Genomic DNA, 22,829 nt, shown 5'->3' with positions numbered 1-22,829 from the left:
CTCTTACTAAGTTACTCAGGCTGGCTTGGCATTTGGCTGGTCTCTAACTCGTGAGCCTCCTGCTTCAACCTACCAAGTGTAGAGATTACAGGTGTATGTCAGTACGCTTGCCTAGCTTTAGGGCTTAAAAAAGCCAAGAGGGTATCATGACTGAAAAACTGAGGAAAACATCAAATAGTCATGTCATAATAACCCTATCATAGTAATCTGATCCTAAAGTATTTTGAGTTTTCCAAAAAAGTAATTTTTATTTGGCTTAAGTGTTTCATTTAAATTATATTAACACCATTTCTCACTTTATCATCTTAAAAATAAGTATAGGAAAGAATATGGGTACAAACCTTAAGCTTCCACCAGGCTCAAAGTTACATTACATGAATCCTCTGGGTACAGTATGTTTGTGTGTGTGTGTGTGTGTGTGTGTGTGTGTGTGTGTGTGTGTGTGTGTGTGTGTTATCTTCCTCAACTGCTCTCCACCTTATTTTTTACTTGTTGAGACAATCTCTCTCACAGAACCTGGATTCAGAAAGCTCCAGGGATTATCTGTAGTGCCTAGCTTTTACATGGTGCTGAGGTCTGAACTCTGGTTGTGCGTGGTAAGCCTGCACAGCAGCACTTCACTGACTGAGCTAGCTCCTCAACCCTACTTCCTATGTTTCTGCCTTCTCCTTATATGCAGACCCTTTTAGGCTTTCAGATTTTTAATTAGAAAATTTAAAACGCAAGAGAATGAGTCCATCAAGGTTACATTTTAGTTAACTCATAATGAATCTTATTTCTTCACAAAACACTAGTGGCCAATTTACAAATTAGAGAAAGGCAACTGAATTTATAATACACCTTTATCTGCCTCTTCCAATAGGAAGTACGCATTTGATATTAGGGAAAACTAAGTTGTACGGAACACCATTCTGAAAGGCCCACGTGTGCAAACACTGAACTTTTAAGTTAGCTAGCTCTGTCTCAACAATCTTTCCTTATACAACTCCACATTTTTATGTTTGCCTTCATCCCCTCTCTCCTTATTTATGTTCAGGTCACTTTTTAAAATTTGTTTTATATTTAAGTATTTTTCAGACCATTACCCTTGACCTTTTTCAATACCTGCTCCATCAGGCAATCCTGTCATTTAATAATCAGAACATGCAGCTTATAGAATTTGCCTTCATAAATGTTTAAATTTAACTCAGTGTAGTCACTTAAAATCAACACAAGATTAGCAGACTTTTATACAGAGGCAGAATGGTTTTTAACCTTAAAAATTTTGATAGTAAGAATACTCAAGCTCTAAAATTGTCTGAAGAACATACTGCCTGCAAAGGCTGCTGATTATCCATAGACGTCTCCAAAGCTAACCCAAGGCACTGCCTGTGGGAAGGAGGATACCCTGTGCTTTTCTAGCAAGGTCTTCCTATGACAAAGAGGACAATAGGCTATCTCAGTCTGAAGCCATTTGTACTCCTTTTTCTTTCTTGTTGCAGTGATAAAACACTCTGACAAAAGGCAACTTGAGAAAAGGATTTATTTGGTCTTTACTTCTAGGTCAGTGTTTATTACTGAGGGAAGTCAAGGCAACCCGAGCAGAGCTTAAGCAGAAACCTGCTTGCTAGCTTGCTTGTAGGTCCATAGTTAAGCATCTTTTTCATACAACTCAGGACCACTGGACTAGAAATGGTGCCATCCAGTGGGCAGGGTCCTTCTAATCAATTAGTAACCAAGGAAATCTCTCACAGACATTCCCTGGGGCCAACCTAAGGCAGGCAGTTCCTCAGTTGGGACATCTCCACTCAGATGACTCTCGGTTGTGTCAAGCTGACACGCTACCCAGGACAGTATTATTCCGAACAAAGTTGAAAACAACCAAACTCCTGGTGAATTTCTCATTTCTGTCTGGGTATTGGAAAAAAAAGACCAACATAAATAACCTAAACCTGGAATCAAGCACGTTTACTCAAGTGCCCCTCCACCCTTCTCCTCAGATAGCCAATAAACAGGAACTGAAAATATCCACTATCCTGCCTCTTAATTTATCTGTTCCTGTATTCCTAATATAAAAGTGTGTATGTACGGGTGTGCACACTTACATGTTTATGTATGTGTGTGCACATGCATGTGTGTGTATAAAACAGTTTTTCTTTATTTCCTTCTTTTGAGACAGATAATCTCACTATGTAGCCCTGGTAAATTGAAACTAAATAAAATGACAAATCCACTTCTTTGGTTTCATAACCCAGATCGCAAATGCTTAGGTGTCACATGTCTTAGTATTGTCAGAAGCTATAACAAAATGCCTTTAATGGCATTGTATGTTACAATAGTGGTTACATTTGTTCACTTATTTCCTGTTATGTGTGTGTGAGAGTGCATGGTGCATATATTTGTGTTGGGGAGAGCATGTGCCATGGTACATGTGGAAGTCAGAGAAAACTTGTGGGAATCAGTTCTCTCCTATCATGTGCATTCTGGGTCACTCAACTCAACTCATCAGACTTGACGGCAAGCACCTTTACCTGCTAAGCTATCTTGCTAGACTTTTAGTTTTACCTTTTAAAAGGGATAGAGGTATCACATGTGGTAACACATACTGTGGGAGGCTGAGGCAGAGGGATCACTGAAAACTCAAAGCAAGCCTGGGCTACACAGCAAGTTCAAGGCCAGTTTGGAATACATATAGAAATCCTGTCTCAAAAACAAAACAAAACAAAACAACAAAATGGCTGGGAAAGATCTATCTTGAAGCATTTATTGTTCTGTGAAATGATGAAACATTTGTTCCTATTTTGACCTTTCCTCTTCTTCTATCCTGTGAGGCCAACAATACTGAAGGTGTCAACTTTATTCACCCCTCCTTGCACTAGGTCTGAATCTAGGGCCTATGCATGCTAGTAAGTTGCCATCTTGGAAGGAGAGACAAGGATTCACATCAGAGAGTGAACCTGTCAATGCCCAAATTTTTGAACTTTCTAGCCTCCAGACTGAGGAAACAAATTTTTATTTCGGCATTTTGTTACAGCAGTATAACTATACTAAGACATGTGACAAATAAGCATTTGAGATCAGGATTATGAAACCAAAGAAGTGAATTTGTCATTTTATTTAGTCTCGATGAGCTTGTGTTTAATTTAAGCAACACCTGGTTAGTAGCTATCATACTGAACAGCACGCATGTAGAAAATAAAGTTTAAATGTTGTCCAACAGCAGCACAGTCTTTAAGATGTAGCTTCTGCATACACAGGGACACACAGAGTGGACCTGCAGCAGGTCCTCTAATGTGGCATGCTAGTTTACTGCCTAGATGCTGCTCAGATGCCTACCTTCCATTTGTTCTCCTTTCCACCTACCAATCATTTTCCACAGGTAAGTGAAAATAAAATCCCTTTCCAAGTTCTCTATTGTCCTGAGAAAAATGACCATCCCACTCCTCTGCAACAGTGCTACTGTTTACATGTAATATCACAACCTTTGTGATGTTACGACTTTCATATCTATTTTAAACAGTGTAATTTCTGTTTATCTCACTATCTTCTAGAGTGTTGGGATCTATCACAAAAACCAGTGTTCAATGCTTTTTGATTCAGTGAATTTCAAAGAGCTTCAATGCACAAATCACTAATAAGCTCATCCAGGTCTTTAAAAATGTGTTACAAACAGAAATTAATGATAGAAATCCAGCTTCTAGACCAGCTCTTGGGTCAGATTAAACATTCATTTGTCATGTAGACATAGGAACTATGAGATACTAACAGCATGTTGCTGTTCTTAAAAATACTTACTTTGTTGAGTCCTCAAATTCAATCTTTCCCATACTGTTGAACATGTAGATAATCTCACTGCAGTTTATATTCAACCTAAAATGTTCAGTACATAAATAAATGTTCTCGTAAATTTATTTGTTCTCTGTACAACAGTTGTGAAGATTTACTAATTTAAAAGAAAGCACTTACATAATTTGTCACTAATTATAATTATTTTAATTTGGTTATTACTTTAGGAAGCATGTATGACCCTAAATTTCAAATTATAATCACTTGCTATTTAATAACTCTTGTTATGATTTCCTGAATTATGACTTACTCACCTTGGGGGGTTTCTTGGAATTATGGAACTAACTTGTGACAATTCACTATCAAATGTTAACTTCAGGGTTCGGATAATCTGGAGTCAAGAGAGAAGTATAATTCATATGTGAATTTTTTTTATTAAAAATATTACTAAAAGAGGATTTTAGAAGAAAAATGATCTTTTGGATATTCAGTTGACACATTTAAGGTTACTTTTTAGGCTCTCAAAGTAAAGAGCACAGATAAATGTTTACAAAATTCTGTAAAGGAGGGAGGGTAGGACCAGGAAGTAATGAGAGAGGGGCTACAATTGGGGTGTAAAGTGAACAAATTAAAAATTAAAAAGAAAAATTCTCTAAAGGAGTTTAAAGTTGTTTATATATATTATATACATCCATACAATATGTATTATAATGTATATAATATATAACATATATTTATAATAGATATATACAGATATCACCAACAAATAATTAGACTGTAACTATCCGAATACAGAACATTCTGATCAGATTCATTATGCACCTGTGTTAACATCAAATGCTTCCTTTTCTTGCCTCATCTGCCTAACCAAATTAACCAGAATAAAGACCAAGTTTTATCACTTCTTTTCAAAACCTTACATGTAAACATATGTTTATAGAATTACAGTTAGGAGAGAATGAGCAACATGATACTGGTAAATTCTTCACCTTTCATTTAAAGTTAGAGATTCTGGAAGCAATTAAAAATCAATAGCTTCTAATTCTAACCCTCAGTGTATCATTTCCATTTGTTCATTTATGGGAAATAAGACTATGAGAATACAAAGACTGAAAGGAGAGTCTTACCCTTAGAGAATGAAGCAGAATTAGCCAATAGGATATTACAATGTTGGCCTGCCAATGTGTGCTATAAGAAAGACATTTCTATTATATACAACTTTTCTCTCTAGGCACAAGATTACAAGGCAGGAGCTGGACAAAACAACTGTTTCCTGATTTGTACACTATGTACATTACACAAGGAGACAGGAGGAATGGGATCTTGAATTAAAAATTTAAGTCAAGAGTTCAGCTATAAACTCATGAGAAGAAAAGTCTCACTTATTTACTGCTCTTATCTGTCCTGATCTTTAATTCAAGTGTCTTACAACTCTTGCATACTCTTCAACTTAAGTGTCCTCTAAAGACCTAGGGTGGTGCTACTAAAAGTGTTAGGAACTTTCAAGAGGTAAGGACTAATATGGAGCCTTAGGTCACTGATAGACTATCACTGAAAAGGGACAGTCAGATCTCAACCTCCTCCTCTCTTTTCCTTCCCAGGCATGAAATGCATGTTTTTGCTTTGCTATACTCTCCTACAAATGTGCACAGGAGACCCAAAACAAAGGAGCCAAATAATCATGAATGGAAATCTTCAAAACTGTTAGCAAAATCAACCCCTTCCTTTTATATCTGATTATCTCAGATATTTATTGTAGTGACGGAAAGGTAAGTAACACAAACCTCACTTTTCACTTTGTCATACTATTTTGCTTTCACATTATGTGTTCTACACTGTAAAAACCATAAAAGGCTAAATGAACCTAACAGTATGTGTCATAGAATTCAAACACTGCCAGGCACAGTGGTTGGTGCTTGCCTTTCATTTAAAATTAGAGATTCTGGAAGCAATTAAAAATCAATAGCTTCTAATTCTAACCCTCAGTGTATCATTTCCATTTGTTCATTTATGGGAAATAATGCTATCACTTGGTGGCAGAGACAGGCAGATCTGGGTCACCTTGGTTTACATAACAAGTTCCAGGACAGCCAGTGCTACATAGAAAAACACTGTATCAAAAACAAAATAAGCTGGGAGTTGTGGCCCACACCTTCAATCCCAGCGCTCAGGGAGGCAGATGCAGATGGATCACTGTGAGTTCGAGGCCAGCCTGGTCTACAAAGCATGTCCAGGACAGCCAAGGCTACACAGAGAGACCCTGTCTTGAAAAACCAAACCAAACTAAAAAGAAGAAAGAATTTAAACACTTAAGAAGTATCAATTACCAACAAAGACAGTCCCTTAGGTTTCTTTTTGTGTGTGTATGTATGTGTATCTTATAATATTTCAAAAGTAGTATGCATTCAGTCAAAATCATAATGGTAGGCTGTGGCAGAGAATCACAGGGTCATAAGAGTAGGCAATGGACCTTTCACAGTACATTGCTGTTAAGTCATGCCATTTGGTATGTTGCCTATATTAAAAACATTCCATTTTAAAATATTCTCAACTTACATTAGGCTTATCAGACTATAATCCCATCACAAGTCAAGGAGCACCTGTGAGTTTGGTGTATTTAGAAAATTACTCTTTTGAAGCTCTACATACCAAGTCCATATTCTAGAGTATGTGAAGTAAGCTACGCAGAACTAACTCATACTGGAGCATTAACAGTACCTGAGTCAGGTCACAGTAGGTCCTCAGAGAAGGTGCTGATTTGAGTTCTTTTGCTATCTTCATAGCTGCATCCAAATCATTTTTTTTCTCTTCAATGTAGCTTTTAACTGTTACTAATTTTGATAAATAATCATCTGTACATCTTATAAGTTCTTCACACAAGCTCTTTTTCCTTCATTTAAGACAAAGTTATTCTGTGATATTTTACTAGCACTCATATAAAGTAAATTTATTATTGAGTAGTAGTCATAATTTAAAGAATTAATTAATTAAAATAATATGGTTAAAAGAGGCATGTTCTAACTGAACATGTGAAAAGCCAATTTTATTAGTTGATAAAGTTAACATATAATGTGCGTGAATAAGGTATTCAACTAAACAAATAAATTACAATTGAAATCCATGCGTAAATAAAAAATGAGGGGAAGGGGAGGCTGGAGAGATGGTTCAGCTGTTAAGAGCACATACTGCTCTTCTTGCAAAAGACCTGAGCTTAGCTCCTAGGCCCCAAGTCAGGCATCTCATACCACTATAACTCTAGTTCTAGGGAGCTGGCCTCTGTGATCATCAGTACTCATGCCTATGTCCCCACATAGTTAAAAAAATTAAAATATAAAAATAAAAATAAATTATTAGGGTGATGACCAGTGGTTAAGATTATTAGTACTGTTCTTGTGAAAGACCTGGGGTCAGTTCCCAGCACCACATTATGGTTTACGACTGTCTCAAACTCCAGTTCTAGATAATCTGATGTCCTCTCTTCACCTCCCATGGATCACCAGGCACATGTGTGGTACACATATATACACACAGGCACAACACACACTTAACAATAAGTAATAAATCTTGAAAATAAAATAATCAAAAATAAGTCTTAAAAAAGAAAAATATTTTAAAAGAAATAGTCATGTCATAGACATTAGAGCATTGTACCTAACTAGGAGAGAGTCTGTATCTACCCTGTAGTCATCTGTGCCCTAACAGAGACATATCTGTACTCACTTTTGCCAAGCTTTAACTGAACGTTTAACTATTACCACAGATATACAGCCCACGAATAGTATATAATGAGATTTAAAAACAACACAAAACTAGAACTTAGAGGCCAATTAACAATAATCTGCAAGGTAGTTCCTTGAGTGGTTAAATAGTTATGTCTTCATTAGCTACACATCATTACTCAAATCCTTTTCTCTTCTCTAGGGTAGAATTACTTCACTACAGCATTTTAAAATGTCTGAACTGAGAACTAAAAAAATTCAAGTATTTTAATCATTAAACAAAATATTTCATTATTTTCTCCAAATTAAATCTAGCCTCTAGCAAAAAGTTTATCACTGAAGAAAACGTGCTAGGTTTTTGAAGGTAAATAGATATCCTCCAAACCATATGGTGATATATAAACAATTTCCTAAAAGGTCACATACACAGAATGACATTAGAAAGGAGTAAGAACATCTTTCCTCCATGGAGAGAGAGAGAGAGAGAGAGAGAGTGTGTGTGTGTGTGTGTGTGTGTGTGTGTGTGTGTGTTTGTGCGTGTAAAGTGGTATTTGTGTCTTCCTCTGGAAGCAAGAACATGGTTCCTAATTCCTCACCTCCAACCAGAGGGAGAACAACAGACCTGACTGATGGCTTGAGTTAGGTCTGTTTTGTGCTGCCCAAAGGACTGCTCTTTTGTCTTAGATCTTAGGCAGTGGAAAAGCATGCAGATGCCTAGGAAAGCTGCCGTGCGACACATATGTAGGGGGAAGAGATTATAGGTAGATATACAACAGATAACTTGAAACCTAGGAGAAGCTAAGCTGAGATTCTTTGTGAAATTAAGACATAAAAGAAGTGTTCACAGAAGAACTGACAAAGCCATAGTTGGGCCACATATAAACAGACCTTGGGCTTTCATCTTATACTGATCCCAAGGCTCAAAAGTTGCCAGCTATTCCATGAAGAATGTTCCAGCAAGAACCAGGCTATAAAAGCTGAAAAAGATTGATAGTTTTTAATGACCAAGTTTTAACATAAAGCCTACCAGGGATATGAAAACAACAATACAACATAACACAGTTCAGTCAGAGGAAGGAAAGAGTGGTAGAGGCTTTCTGAAGAAGAATAGGCACTGGACTTTGTAGACTGGTTTGAGAGACCTGTCTTAAATATGTTCAAAGAAACAAAGGAAAACATGAATCAGGAAGTAGAAGAAGTTAGGATGGTGGTCCAAGAAAAACATTTATTAACATCAAGACAAAAAGAACACAAAACAGAATCAAGGCAGCAGATATGGCTCAGTGACAGAATGACAGTTTAGCATGATACCCTGGGTCAGAGATCTGGGCATGGTGGAATATGCCTATAATCCCAGCATCCTAGGACTGAGGCAAGAGAATTCTGAGTTGGAGGCCAGTCTGGATTACACAATAAGGACCTGTCAAACAGACAAAGAAGAGGGAGGAGGCAGTGGTGGAAGCAGAATCAAGAACTGGCAAGCTTAGAAGACAGGACAATTAAATTTGTTTCTGGTGAGTAAAACAAACAAACAAAAAAAAGATTGAAAAAACTAAAAAGGAAGAGACTACAGGATTTGTAAGACATCAATAGGCAGACAAACAGAAGGAGGTGAAAGATCTGAGGAAATAGGAACACACACTAAAATAAACAAATAAACAAATAAGTAAATATCACCCAAACCCAAAACTTCCAAATCTACTCCATCTAGGATAAACTAACAGAGTCAAACTGTTAAAAGATAGAGAAACAATCACGGAGCCAAGAAGAGAAATATAATTTGTCATATCCAACAGATTCCCAGAAAGATTATTGGTCAAGTCCTTAGGAGAAACTTTCAAGGCCACAAAGCAATGGAAGCATATACATAGTGTGAAGGGGAAAATCTGTCAGGAGAATTTCTGATTTAGGAAGGCTGTGCTGGGAAAGAAACAAAAAGAGCTGGAGCAGTGGCTCAGAGGTTAAGAGCAGTGGCTGTTCTTCCAGAAGATCCAGGTTTGAGTCCCAGCCCCCACATGGACACTCACAACCATAATTCCAGTTCCAGATGATACAATGCCCTCTTCTGTATGCTGTGGGTATAGCATATACATGGGGCACAGACAATACATCCAGACATATAAAGGAAAATACTTGTTAAAAAAAAAAAAAAAGGTAGCACAGTTATCAATAAGAAAACAACAACAAATGGGGCTAAGGGTGTAGAGGAAAGATGAACCTTTATATGGTGTTGATGGAGTGTAAATGAATCCAGCCATTGTAGAAATTGGTATGGTGGTTTCTCAGAAAAACAAAAATAAAACTACCATACTACCCAGCTACAATATTCTCAGGTACATATCTGTGGTGGTTTCAATGAATACAGCCCCAGTGACCTAATATATTTGAATGTTTGGTTCTGCCCTGTTGGGAAGGATTAGGAGGTACGGCCTTTCTGGAGAAGGCGTGTCCCTTGGCTTTGAGATTTCAAAACAGGCCCAGCCTCTCTCTTACCTGCAGACAGGTAAAAGTTCTCAGCTACCTCTGTAGCACCATGCTTGCCTGCCTGCTGCCATGCTTCCCACCGTAACGGACTAACCCTCTCAAACTGTAAACAAGTGCCCAATTATCTTCTAAGTTGCCCTGGTCATGGTGCTTCTTCACAGCAATAGAAAAGTGACTAAGACACCATCCAAAGAAACTTAAGTATACTTGATGGTTTATCTTGTCAACTTGACAGACATGAGTCATCAGCAAAGAGGGACTCTCAGTTGAAGAACTGTCTTGACTGTCTTGTGGCCATGTTTATAAGAGATTATCTTGGTTAATGACTGATGTAGAAGGACCTGACAGTGGGCAACACCATCCCTGAACAGTTGGCTTAGATTGTATAAAAAAAGCTGGCTGAGCATGAGCTAGAGAACAATCTGTAAGTACCATTCCCTAATATTTCTGCTTCAGATTCCTGCTTGACTTCACTCAGTAATAGCTTATTACCTGGACGTGTAAGCCAAAATAAACCCTTTCCTCTCCAAGTTGCTTCTATTAAGAATGTTTTATCACAGCAATAGAAAGCAAAGTAGGATTTAGAGTCAAAGTCAAAAGTCTAAATGAGAATGACAACTATAAAAGAAGCACAGGGAAAAGGCAGCATGATGTTGGTTTGGATAGGAAACCAAAAGCCTAAGTTTTAACTAATCAGTTGGACTTCATAAAAATGTTTGCATTTAGGTACATATTTCACTGGCAGAACACTTGCCTAGCATGTACAAGGCCTTGGGTCTAATCTCTAACACCAAATTGAAAGGGTATTAACCAATTTATGCATTAGGCATAAAATGCCACAAAAATGTAAGGAAATTAATTATTGGTGTAGAGATAAATGAACAAATGATATTACTAAGCATATTACTTTGATCCTATCAAAAGTTTTATGAGCCTGTTTCTTGAAATGTGATAAGAATTTGTAAAAAAAAAAAAAGAATTTGTGATTCTTTTAATCACATATGTGATTAAAAATAACATCAAATAGCTTTGAAGAAAGTGATATTAAATTACTGTTTAGTAACTTCCTATCAGAAAGCCTTTTCTGATGCAAATAAGCACATGAGAAAATGATAGGACCATATAAAAGAAAAAGTGGTTTGTATTTCCCCAAATATGTGAATTCTACAATACGAGTTAGGCTATGAAAATGGTTTTCTTTGTTAATTGCTGTAATAAAGAGATGTGGTGGCTCAAACCTCAAATAGCACTTGGTAAACTAGGGCAAGAGAATCATGTGTTTGAGCTCAGCCTAGGCTATCTTTAAACACATAGACACAAAGACACACACAGACACACACACACACACACACACACACACAGACCGAGACAGAGACAGAGAGAGAAATGAGGGGCAGGGAACAGACAATGAAAGAAGCTTGCTAATGTTAAAAGTTAGCTTTGGACTTAGAAAACAGATACACAAAATTTTAGAAGTACAGAACGTTTTTCACTTGAACTTCTGAAAGTCAGCCTTTTTCTTTCTTTCTTTTAATACAAGGTCTCATTGTTGCTCAGGCTGGTTTCAAATTCACAGAAACCCACCTCCCTCAGCTTCTTACATACTGTGATTATAGGCATGAGTCACTACACCTAGCTAGAAATCAGTCTTTAAAACTCATCTACCCACTACCTTCCAAGTTTGTGTAAAGTTACACTTCCTCAGGCTAAACAAAGAAACATAAGACAAATTAATGTTAAGAACTTCAGTTTCACTAAATCTGTATTTTAAGGTTATTACCTGGAATCAAGAGAAGCAAGGAGTTTATCAAATTGTTCCTCCACAACCTTTGTTAGACTGCATGTCTCATCTCTTGTTTGACTTTGTGTGCTATCAAGCATCTGGAAAAAAATAATTCAATGAACTAACCTGTATTTTTACTTGGAGTAGTTGTATCATCAATATACTGTTGAATGTAAATGATAGTTTCTGGTGTTTTCCAAATAGCCACAGAAGTGATAAGATAATAAAAAGAGCAAATCATTAAGCTCAACTTTGTACTCTGGCCCATGTCAGTAAGACCACATCTTGTAGGCATTTTTGTATCAACAATTTGACAAAGAGAAAAAACAGGAACACCTAAAATTCTGATAGATTTTATAAACTTTTTTCTTATCCTTTATTGTTATTATTGGACAAAAGCCATTTTGGACCACTGAGTTTCTCTACAGCAGGATTTTCTAAATTATAAAACAAAACAATTCCCCAAACCAAAGTTAGAAAACACACTTCAGTGTAGGCCCAGGGTCTCTCTACTTTGTCATTCCTGTCTCCACACTTACTGCAGGTGAGAGCTCCTCTTTCCACACTACCTCCATGCCTCAGGGACTCTGCTTCTTGGTACAGAACCAGGTTTCCCTAGCTCTTTCCGGCTGCCTTGTCTCAGCCACTTTCACTCCTTTGTACCACCCACAGACCTACTCTCTACCACGGACCACACAGGTATCATACTTGCCTAGGATCCAGAATGGGGAACAGCAAATTAAGAATGAACACCTACCCAACAAAGACAATTGCTCATATCTACACCAAGAAACAACTCAAGCATCATAATACCAGCATCCTAGATACCAGTGCAAAAACACAAGCATGAACAGTCAAGATAACATGGTTCATTCAAAAGCAGGTAAACCACTGTAATAGGCTCCAAGAAATGCAAGTTAGCTGACTCATAACACAAAGACTTCAAAGCAGCAATTATGAATATGTTCAGGGAGAACAGGAATAAATGCCTTAATGAAGACCATGGAAATACTGACAGTTGAGTGAAATAATTAAAATATTTTAAGACATGAAAGCAAAAATAGAATTACTAAAGAAAACCCAAACTAGAATAAAACTGAAAACTCAGGATATCAATCACAAGCCGCACAGGTAAGTCTCACCCAGACGATACGACAGGGAAAAGACAATCTCAAGCACTCATGACAAGGTACAAGACATGGATAGCTCAGCCAAAGAGAAAGCTAAACCCAAGAACCCCAGGCACAAAACAGCCAGGAAATCTGAAAAGTCCAAACCTATGAATAACAGGGAGACAAATGAGAAGAAACTCAGGTCAATGGCAAAGAAAATACTTCTAATAAAATCATAGAAGAAAAATTCACCAATCTAAAAAACGAGGGACCTATTATGGTACAAAAAGAGTATAGAAGACTAAATAGGGTCAGTAAGGAAATTCCCCATGGCACATAATGTTGTAACAGTAAGTGAACAAAACAAAGATGGGATACTAAAAGGAACTAGGACACTAAAAGGGAAAAAGACCAACTAACATACGACAGGCCAGCTAGAGTAAGTAACACCCGACTTTTCAATGGAGGCTCTGAATGCCAGAAGGGCTTGGATGGATGTTCTATAAACATCGAGAGACCACAGACACTAGCCTAGACTATTACACCCAACAAAACTATTAATCACAATCAACAGAGAAAGAAAACTATTTAAAAAAAAAATGTAAGCAGCTTTTACCTACCAATCCAGTTCCACAGAAAACACTATAAGGAAAACTTTAGTCTAAAGAGACTAACTATATCTGAGAAACCACTAGAAATAAATTCCCAGGCTAGTAAATCCAAAAAAGGAGGGAAAACCCACATAATAACAAAATAACAGTAATCAATAAAAACTGTTCATTGATAACTCTCAATGTAATGGTTTCAATTCCCCAATAAAAAGACAGAGACTAACAGACAGACTAGATTAGAAACAGGATCCATGGCTATGCTTCCAAGAAACATACCTTAACACCAAGGACAGATATCACCTCAGAGTTAAAGGATGGAAAAAGGCATTTCAAGCAAAAGGATCCAAGAAGCAAGCAGATGTCGCCATTTAAATATCTAACAAAATAGACTTTCCACAAAAACAATTCAGAAAAGATAGGAAAGAATATTACTACATACTAAGAGGTAAAGGAAAGATAAACATTTTTTTTTTTTTTTTTTTTTAGGTCCCAAGTGTAGGATGAGGAACAGACCTGTGAGAGAGCAGGGGATGTTTATGTCTTTAGAAGCTGAAACACCGTGTGGGGGAGATTGGTTGTTACCAGATGAAAACATCCTTGAACAAATTCTGAGAGGAGGTATAAATATGAGCCAAAACTAGGAAGGGGGCATCTTTGGTGACATGGGATAGTTTTGGCTGTTCACTGCTCCACTTCGGAAATGCTCCTAGAGAGAACCGCTTGAGGGAAGGCTTTAGGGCTCCGGCTGTTGCTCCAGGCTCTGGTTGCTCCAGGTTCCAGCAGAAGAAATCCTGCTGACTATGCCAGGAGAATCTTTCCTCGGAACTGATATTCAGAAGGTTTCCTTTTTGTGTTCTTTAATATCTTTTCCCTCTTGCTTAGGTTATTCAGGTTATAAGTGAAGAACACTCAGTTAATAAGTTATAATTGTTAAGAAAATTGAGCCTATACATAGGAAAAACTACCATGAGGACATTGCAATTCTAAACATTTATACACCAAACACAAGGTCACCCAAGCTCATAAACAAACATTACTATAGCTAACAAATCACATACTGACCTCCCCAACACAGTAATAGTGCATTATTCCAATATCCCACTCTCACAAGTAGACAGGTCATCCAGGTAAAACCAGAAATTCTGGATTTAAATAACATCATAAATCAAATGGATCTAACAGACATCTACAGAACATTTTACCCAAACATCAAAAAATGTACTTTCTTCTCAGCAGCCTATAGAAGTTTCTCCAAAACTGTCCAGTAGATTAAGAAAACAAATATAAACAAATAGAAAGAAAATTAAAGCAAAACCTTTTTACCCTATCTGGCCACAATGGATTAATAAAGATAGGTATCAACAATCGAAAGCTTACAATACGAAATTGAATAAGCTGGAAATTAAACACTTTATAGACTTTAATAAAAAGGAAAACACAACATACTCAAACCTACGGGATAAATGAAAGTAGTTCTAAGGGGCAGATTCATAGTACTAAGTGCCCACATTAAAGAACCCACAACAAAAAAACCTAGAAAGATCTTGTGTTAGTAACTGAGTAACATACCTGAAAGCTTTGGAACTAGAAAAAAATACACCTCAAAGAGTAGATGGTTAGAGATAATGAAACTGCAGGGATGAAATCAATGAAATAGAAACAACAAAATACAAAGAATGAATGAAACAAAGAGTTGACCCCTTGAGAAAATAGACAAGACTGACAAAACTGTAGAGAAATAAACTAACACAGAGAAGATGCAAATTAATAAAATTAGATATTACAACAGACTGATGAAATTCAGAGAATCTTAGGCCAAACTTTATTTTTTCCCCCTTTTTATTATTAATTTATTCATATTACATCTCAGTTGTTAGCCCATCCCTTGTATCCTCCCATTCCTCCCTCCCTCCCGCTTCCCCCCCTACTCCCCTCCCCTATGACTGTGACTGAGGGGGACCTCCTCCCCCTGTATATGCTCATAGGGTATCGAGTCTTATCTTGGTGATTAGGCCATACTTTAAAAATCTGTACCCCACCTAAAGGAACCTAAAGGAACCTAAAGGAACCTAAAAGAAAACCTAAAGGAAATGGATAAATTTCTTGATGCATATGACCTACTAAAGTCAAATCAAGATAAAATAAGCAATTTAAACAGACCCATAGTGAAACAGAAGCATTGACTTACTGTCTCCAAACAAGAAAGGCACAGGCCAGATGGATTCCATGGAGAATTCCACCCAACCTTCAAAGAAGAATTAATGATAACAGTCCTCAGATTATCCCACAAAATAGAAACTAAAGAAACATTTCCTAATTCTTTTTACAAAGTAACTATTACCCTGATACTAAAACCATACAAAGATCCTCCAAAAAATTAGACCAAAAATGTTATGAACATAGATGCAGAAAGTATTAAAGATTTTTTTCAATATAATCAACTTTAAAAACATTTCAAAAAGATACACCATGATCAAGCTGGCATCATCCCAGAGGTGCAGGTATGAACCAACTTATATAAATCAATAAATGTAATCCAAATGAATGAAAGACAAAAAAAACAAAAAAACAAAAAAAAACCACAATCATCTCATTAGATGTAGAAAAAGCCTTTGATAAAAATCTAATATCCCTTTATGATAAAAGTCTTGAAGAGATTAGGGATAGAAAGGACATATTTCAGCATAATAAAGGCAATTTAAGCCGGGCGTAGTGGCGCACGCCTTTAATCCCAGCACTCGGGAGGCACAGGCAGGCGGATCGCTGTGAGTTCGAGGCCAGCCTGGTCTACAGAACGAGTCCAAGACAGCCAAGGCTACATAGAGAAACCCTGTCTCGAAAAACAAACAAACAAACAAACAAACAAACAAACAAACAAAAAAAAAAAAAAAAAAAAAAAAAAAAGGCAATTTACAGAAAGCCCACAGCAAACATCAATATAAACAGGAAAAAAAATTCAAAACAGTTCCACTAAAATCAGGAACAAGGCTGTTCACTCTTGTACTGGCTAGTTTTGTGTATCAACCTGACACAGTCAGAGTCATCAGAGAGAAATGAGCCTCAGTTGAGAAAATGATTCCATGAGATCCAGCTATAAGGTATTTTCTCAATTGGTGATCAATGAGGGAGAGCAAAGGCCATTGTGGGTGGCACCATCCCTGGGCTGGCAGTCCTGAGTTCCATAAGAAAGCAGACTGAACAAGGCATGTGAAACAAGCACCTGCCATGGCCTCTACATCAGTTCCTGCCCTGCCTGGGTTCCTGTCCTGACGTCCTTTGGTGCACTGAGGAAGTATAAGCAGAATAAATCCTTTTCTCCCAAACTTGATTTTTGGTCATGGTGTTTTGCTGCAGCAATAGAAACCTTAACTAAGACAACTCTCTTCATACCTATTCAATATAGTACCAGACTGACGATATTAGTCAATATTTTGACTAGGACAATAAAATCCTAGTAAAAGCAACAGGATAATTAAAGGAGATCAAGGGAAAGCAAAGGACAGGAAGAAGTAAAAATATATTTGCAGATGACTCAATTTTATATATAAAAGACCCTAGAAACCCCAGCAGGAAACGTTTAGAGCTGATTACTACTTTCAGCAAATTAGCAGGTTCAAAACCAACACAAGTCAGTAACATTACTATACACAAAAGACAAATATACTGAGAAAATATATCAAGGTAATAGTACCTTTCATAATGGCCTCGAGAGAGAGGGAGAAGGGGACAGAGAAGGAGAGGGGAAGGGGAAGAGACACAGAGAGAAAGAGAAAGGGAAAGAAAGAAAGAAGCTGGGCACAGTGGCACACACCGTTAATCCTAGGCTTGGAGAGGCAGAGGCAAGCAGATCTCTGTGAGTTTAAGGCCAGTCTGGTCTACCAAGTGAGTCCAGGACAGCCAAGCCTACACAGAGAAACCCTGTCTCAACAAACAAAGAAAAAAACAAACAACAAAACAAATAAAAAGGAATGAAATCTTGGACAAACTCTAAACAACTAAGATAAAGGCTTATATAATAAAAACTCTGAGGCATTAAAAAAAGGTATCAAAGAAGACACCAAGAGATGAAAACACTTCCTATTCTCATGGGTCAGTAGGACTACTATTGTTAAAATGGTCATCCTACTAAAAGCAATCTATAGATTTAATGCAATCCACATCAAAATTCTAGTAAATCCTTCGCAGAAATTTAAAAAAATCAACTTTATACAGAAAAACAAAAACCCCAGGATAGCTAAAACAATCATGAATAATTAAAAAAAAAATTGGTGGAGTGTTATCACCACCCCAGATTTAAAGAACTATTATAATAAAATTAGAATGATATTGGCAAAAAACAGACACATCCACTGACCAATGGAACTGAACTGGAGAACCAGGCATAAATCTACACATATATGGACACCTGATTTTTGACAAAGCCAAAAATAACACTGCAGAAAATACAGCATCTTCAACAAATGGTAATGGTCAAACAGGATGGCTTCATGTATTAGAATGAAAATAGACTCATATCTATTACCTTGTTCAAAACTTAACTCCAAATGTATCAAGGACTTCAACATAAGACAATACCCCAAATCTGATAAAAGAGAAAGTGGGGAATTGGCTTGAACTCATCATGGCAAAATATGTTCTCAACAGCACACTGACAGCACAGACACTAAGACCAACAATTAACAAATTGGACCTTGGCAAATGGTATATACTCACTCATATCTAGACACTAGCCCAAGGGGCATGTCCCATGAAAGTCTTCATTTACCAGGAAAGTGGGACAGAGGGGAGGACATCCTACTGGGACTCTAGATGAGAGAAGCATGGGAGAATGGGGAAATAGAAGGATCCAGAGGGTCCTAGAAACCTACAAGAAGAACATTATGATGGGCAGTTCTGGGCCCAGGGGTCCTGCTCAAACTATGGCACCAGCCAAGGACAATACGTGCAGTAAACTTTGAACTCCTAGCCAGATCTAGCCAATGGACAGGACACTCTTCACAGTTGAGTGGAGAGTGGGCTCTGACTTTCACACAAACTCTAGTGCTCCATATTTGACCACATCCCCTGGAAGGGGAAACCTGGTGGCACTCAGAAGAAGGATAGCAGGCTACCAAGAAGAGACTTGATACCCTATGAGCATATACAGGGGGAGGAAGTCTCCCTCAGTCACAGTCATAGGGGAGGGGAGTAAGGGGAAATGGGAGGGAGGGAAGAATGGGAGGATACAATGGATGGGGTAACAACTAAGATGTAATATGAATAAATTAATAAAATATTTTAAAAAATTGGACCTCGGGACGCTAAAAAGATGTATAGCAAATAAGACATCATTTGGGGAAAGTGGCAGCCTACAAAATGAGAAAAGGTCTTTAATAATCATATAGTTAATATCTAAATAGGTAAAGATCTTAAAATGTGACATCAAGAAAACAACATAATTAAAAATGGGTACAGAACTAAACAAGAGTTCTCAAAAGATGAAACATAAATAGCTAAGAAGCACTTAAGGAGATGTTCAATCTCCTTAGCCACCAGGGAAATGTAAATCAAATCTGCTTTTTATTTTATCTTACCCCAGTCACATAGGCCAACATCAATAAAACAAATGACAGAACATGCTGGCAGGGAATACTGAGTCATTGTTTGTGGGGGTGCATACTGGTAGAACCACTATGGAAATCAGTGTGGTGTTTCCTCAAGAAGCTGGGAAAGAATCTACCCCCAGAAGGAGCTATAGTCCTTTTGGTATATAGCCAAAGGACTCTACATCCTACTACAGAGATGCTTGCTCATCTATTTTCACTGCCGTTCTACTCATATTAGCCAGAAACTGGAAATAGCCTAGATGTCTATCAACTGACAAGCGGATAACTATGATACATTTACACAACAGACTATTCAGCTGTTTAAAAAATGAAATTACAGGTACTCCATTCCTAGACCATACCTCAGCCTGCATCCCTGGAGGCCTGCTGCCACCTGGGACAGACAAGTGAAACCCCCTATGCCCAGCCCGTTGCCTGCTGGGTCTCCCTGGGCAAGGCCAAAAGCAGTTGAGCTACACTGTGTACCCTGTGCACTCCACCAACTGCTCTACAGCTCAGCCTGCATTCCCACCATGAGGGACGACCCCTCCCCCATAACACCCTTCCTGCCTTGTGTCATGTGCAATTTGGCACCACCAGAACCAAGCTATCTTATTATAGGAAGCCCAGAATATCCTAACACAGCTGAAGCACAAGAAAATGACCTTAAATCCAATCTTATGAAGATGACAGAGTCCTTTAAAGAGGAAATGAATAAATCCCTTAAAGAAATACAGGAAAATACAATCAAACAGGTGAAGGAAATGAAAATGGTTCAAGACCTGAAAGTGGAAATAGAAGCAATAAAGAAAACACAAACCGAGGGACTAGTGGAAATAGAAAACCTAGGTAAGAGAACAGAAATTACAGCTGCAAACATCACCAACAGAATACAAATGACAGAAGAGAGACTCTCAGGTGTAGAAGACTAAATACAAGAAATTGATACATCAGTCAAAGAACATGTCAAATCTAAAAAGTTTGAGACACGATGAAAAGGCCACAGATAAGAATAATAGGAATAGAGCCGGGTGTGGTGGCGCACGCCTTTAATCCCAGCACTCGGGAGGCAGAGGCAGGTGGATCACTGTGAGTTCGAGGCCAGCCTGGTCTACAAAGTGAGTCCAGGATGGCCAAGGCTATACAGAGAAACCTTGTCTTGAAAAAACAAACAAACAAACAAAACAAAACAAAAAAAGAATAATTGGAATAGGAGGAGAAGATTCCCAGGTTCAAGGTCCAGAAAATATTTTCAACAAAATCACAGAAGAAAATTTCCCTAACTTAAAGGAAAGAGATGCTATGCTTGCAAAGAGAAGCTCACAGAACCCCAAATAAATTGGACCAGAATAGAAAGCCCTGGGCCACATAATAATTAAAACATTAAATGTACAGAATAAAGGAAGACTATTAAAAACCACAAGGAAAAAAGGCCAAGTAACATATAAAAGCAGACCTATTAGCATCATAATAGACTTTTCAACAGAGACCATAAAAGCCAGAAGAGGCTGGGCAGATGTCTTGCAGTTTTAAGAGATGACAGATGTCAGCCCAGACTACTATACCCAGCAAAACTTCCAATCAACATAGAGAGGGAAAACAAGATATTCCTGACAAAACCAAGTTCAAACAATATATATACACAAATCTAGCTTTACAAAAGAACGAGAAGAAAAACTACAACACAAGGATGCTAACTACACCTAAGAAAACACAGGAAATAGATAATTTCACAAAAGCAAATCCAAAAGAAGAGAAACACACACACAAGCATGGGCTACTACCAACAACATCAAAGTAACAGAAATGAACAATCACTGGTTATTAATATCTCTAAAAAATCAATGGACCCAACAGATATTTACAAAACACAAAAGAATATACCTTCTCAGCACCTCATTGAACTTTCTCCAAAACTGACCATATACTGGACACAAAGTAAGTCTCAACAGATAACAAGGAAACTGAATTAATCCCCTCTATCTTATCAGACCACGATGGATTAAAGCTGGATGTCAACAACAACAGAAACAACAGAAAGCCTACAGAACTCAAGGAAACTCTCTACTCAGTGACGTATAGATCAAGGAAGAAATAAAGAAATTAAAGGCTTTCTAGAATTCAATGAAAATGAAGGCACAACATACTCAAACTATGGGACACAATGAAAGCAGTGCTAAGAGGAGAGTTCATAGCACTAAGTGTCTTCATAAAGAACTTAAGGAAATATCATATTAGTAACTTAAAAGCATATCTGAAAGCTTTACAACCAAAAGAAGCAAACACACCCAAGAGGAGTGAAAGGCAGGAAATAAAACACAGGGCTGAAATCAATAAATTAGAAACAAAGAGACGAATATAAAAAAAAAAAAAAATCAACAAAACCAAGAGCTGGTTCTTTGAAAAATCAACAAGATAGACAAACCTTTAGCCAAGCTAACTAAAAAGTAGAGAGACAATACCCAAATTAGCAAAATCAGAAATGAAAAGGGGATATAAGAACAGACACTGAAGAAATCCAAAAGCTTGTACTCAACAAAATTGGAAAATCTGAATGAAACAGATGATTTTTTAATAGATACCACTTCCCAAAGTTAAATCAAGATCTGGCAAACAATTTAAATAGTCCTATAGCCACTAAGGAAATAGAAGCAGTCATTAAAGTCTCCCAACAACAATAGCAGCAGTGGCTGCTGCTGCCCTAGGCCAGATGGTTTTAGTGCAGAATTTTATCAGACTTCAAAGAGCTAATACCAATACTTCTCAAACTATTCTATAAAACAGAAACAGAAGCAACATTGCCAAACTCATTCTATGATGCTACAATCATCCTGATACCTAAACCACACAAAGACTCAACCAAGAAAGAGAATTTCAGACCAATTTCCCTTATGAACATTGACCCAAAAATACTCAATAAAATACTTGCAAACCAATTCCAAGAACACATCTAAAATATTATCCATCATGATCAAGTAGGCTTCATTCCAGGGATGGACAGATATTTGAAAGTCCATCAATGTAGTCCACAATATAAATAAACTGTAGGAAAAAAACCATATGATCATCTCAGATGCTGAAAAAGCCTTTGACAAAATCCAACACTTCTTCAAGGCAAAATGTTAAAAGTCTCAGAGAAATCAGGGATACAAGGTGTATACCTAAACACAGTCAGGGCAATATACAGTAAGTGAATAGGCAACATAAAATTACATGGGGAGAAACATAAAACAATTCCACTAAAACCAAAGACAAGACAAGACAAGGCTGCCCACTCTCTCCATATCTATTCAATATAGTACTTGAATTTCTGGCTAGAGCAATAATACAACTAAAGGAGATATCTATGTGGAGGAGGAGGCAGAAAGAATGTAAGGGTCAGAGGTAATGGACAAAATTAATGCATGACTCCAAGAAAACAAGGTCTGCTAGATGCAACAAAGAGTAACATACATATGAGCTTGAGACTGTGGCAACACACAAAAGACCTACACAGGATCAAGACAGATGATATCCCAACACTGAGAGAGAGAAGTGGACAGGGGTTCCTATTCCTAATCAAAAAGCTATCTGCAAACATTAAAATTCAGTTTATAGAAGGTACATAGCCTGATTCTTCATAACCTCTGATTGAACTAAACTTCTTAGAGTAACAATGCTACAAACAGAACCCTGGCAGGTCAGGGGAGAGGGATAGTTTTCAATTCTTTGGCCTGTTTCTCCACTATTATATTACTGGGTTTAAAAACTGAGTGATAAACCTTATCTCA

The 22,829-nt window shown here is 37.4% G+C and overlaps 1 protein-coding gene across 1 annotated transcript in view; it reads right to left on the bottom strand.

Moving 5' to 3' along the window:
• Window positions 1-22,829, bottom strand: part of Rnf17 (ring finger protein 17) — a 120,844-nt gene that overhangs the window by 78,174 nt on the left and 19,841 nt on the right. Inside the window, exons 6-9 of the mRNA XM_051143378.1 lie at window positions 11,749-11,849; window positions 6,484-6,655; window positions 4,080-4,156; window positions 3,775-3,849 (exon numbers count right to left, since the gene is read on the bottom strand). Coding sequence (XP_050999335.1) covers window positions 3,775-3,849; window positions 4,080-4,156; window positions 6,484-6,655; window positions 11,749-11,849 — 425 coding nt within the window. The remainder of the gene's footprint in view (window positions 1-3,774; window positions 3,850-4,079; window positions 4,157-6,483; window positions 6,656-11,748; window positions 11,850-22,829) is intronic.

The sequence above is a fragment of the Acomys russatus genome, chromosome 3 (genome assembly GCF_903995435.1).
Source record: "Acomys russatus chromosome 3, mAcoRus1.1, whole genome shotgun sequence".
In the NCBI taxonomy this organism is placed as follows: Eukaryota; Metazoa; Chordata; class Mammalia; order Rodentia; family Muridae; genus Acomys; species Acomys russatus.
Note: the sequence above shows the minus strand (reverse complement) of the source record. Positions and strands in the feature narration are given on the sequence as shown.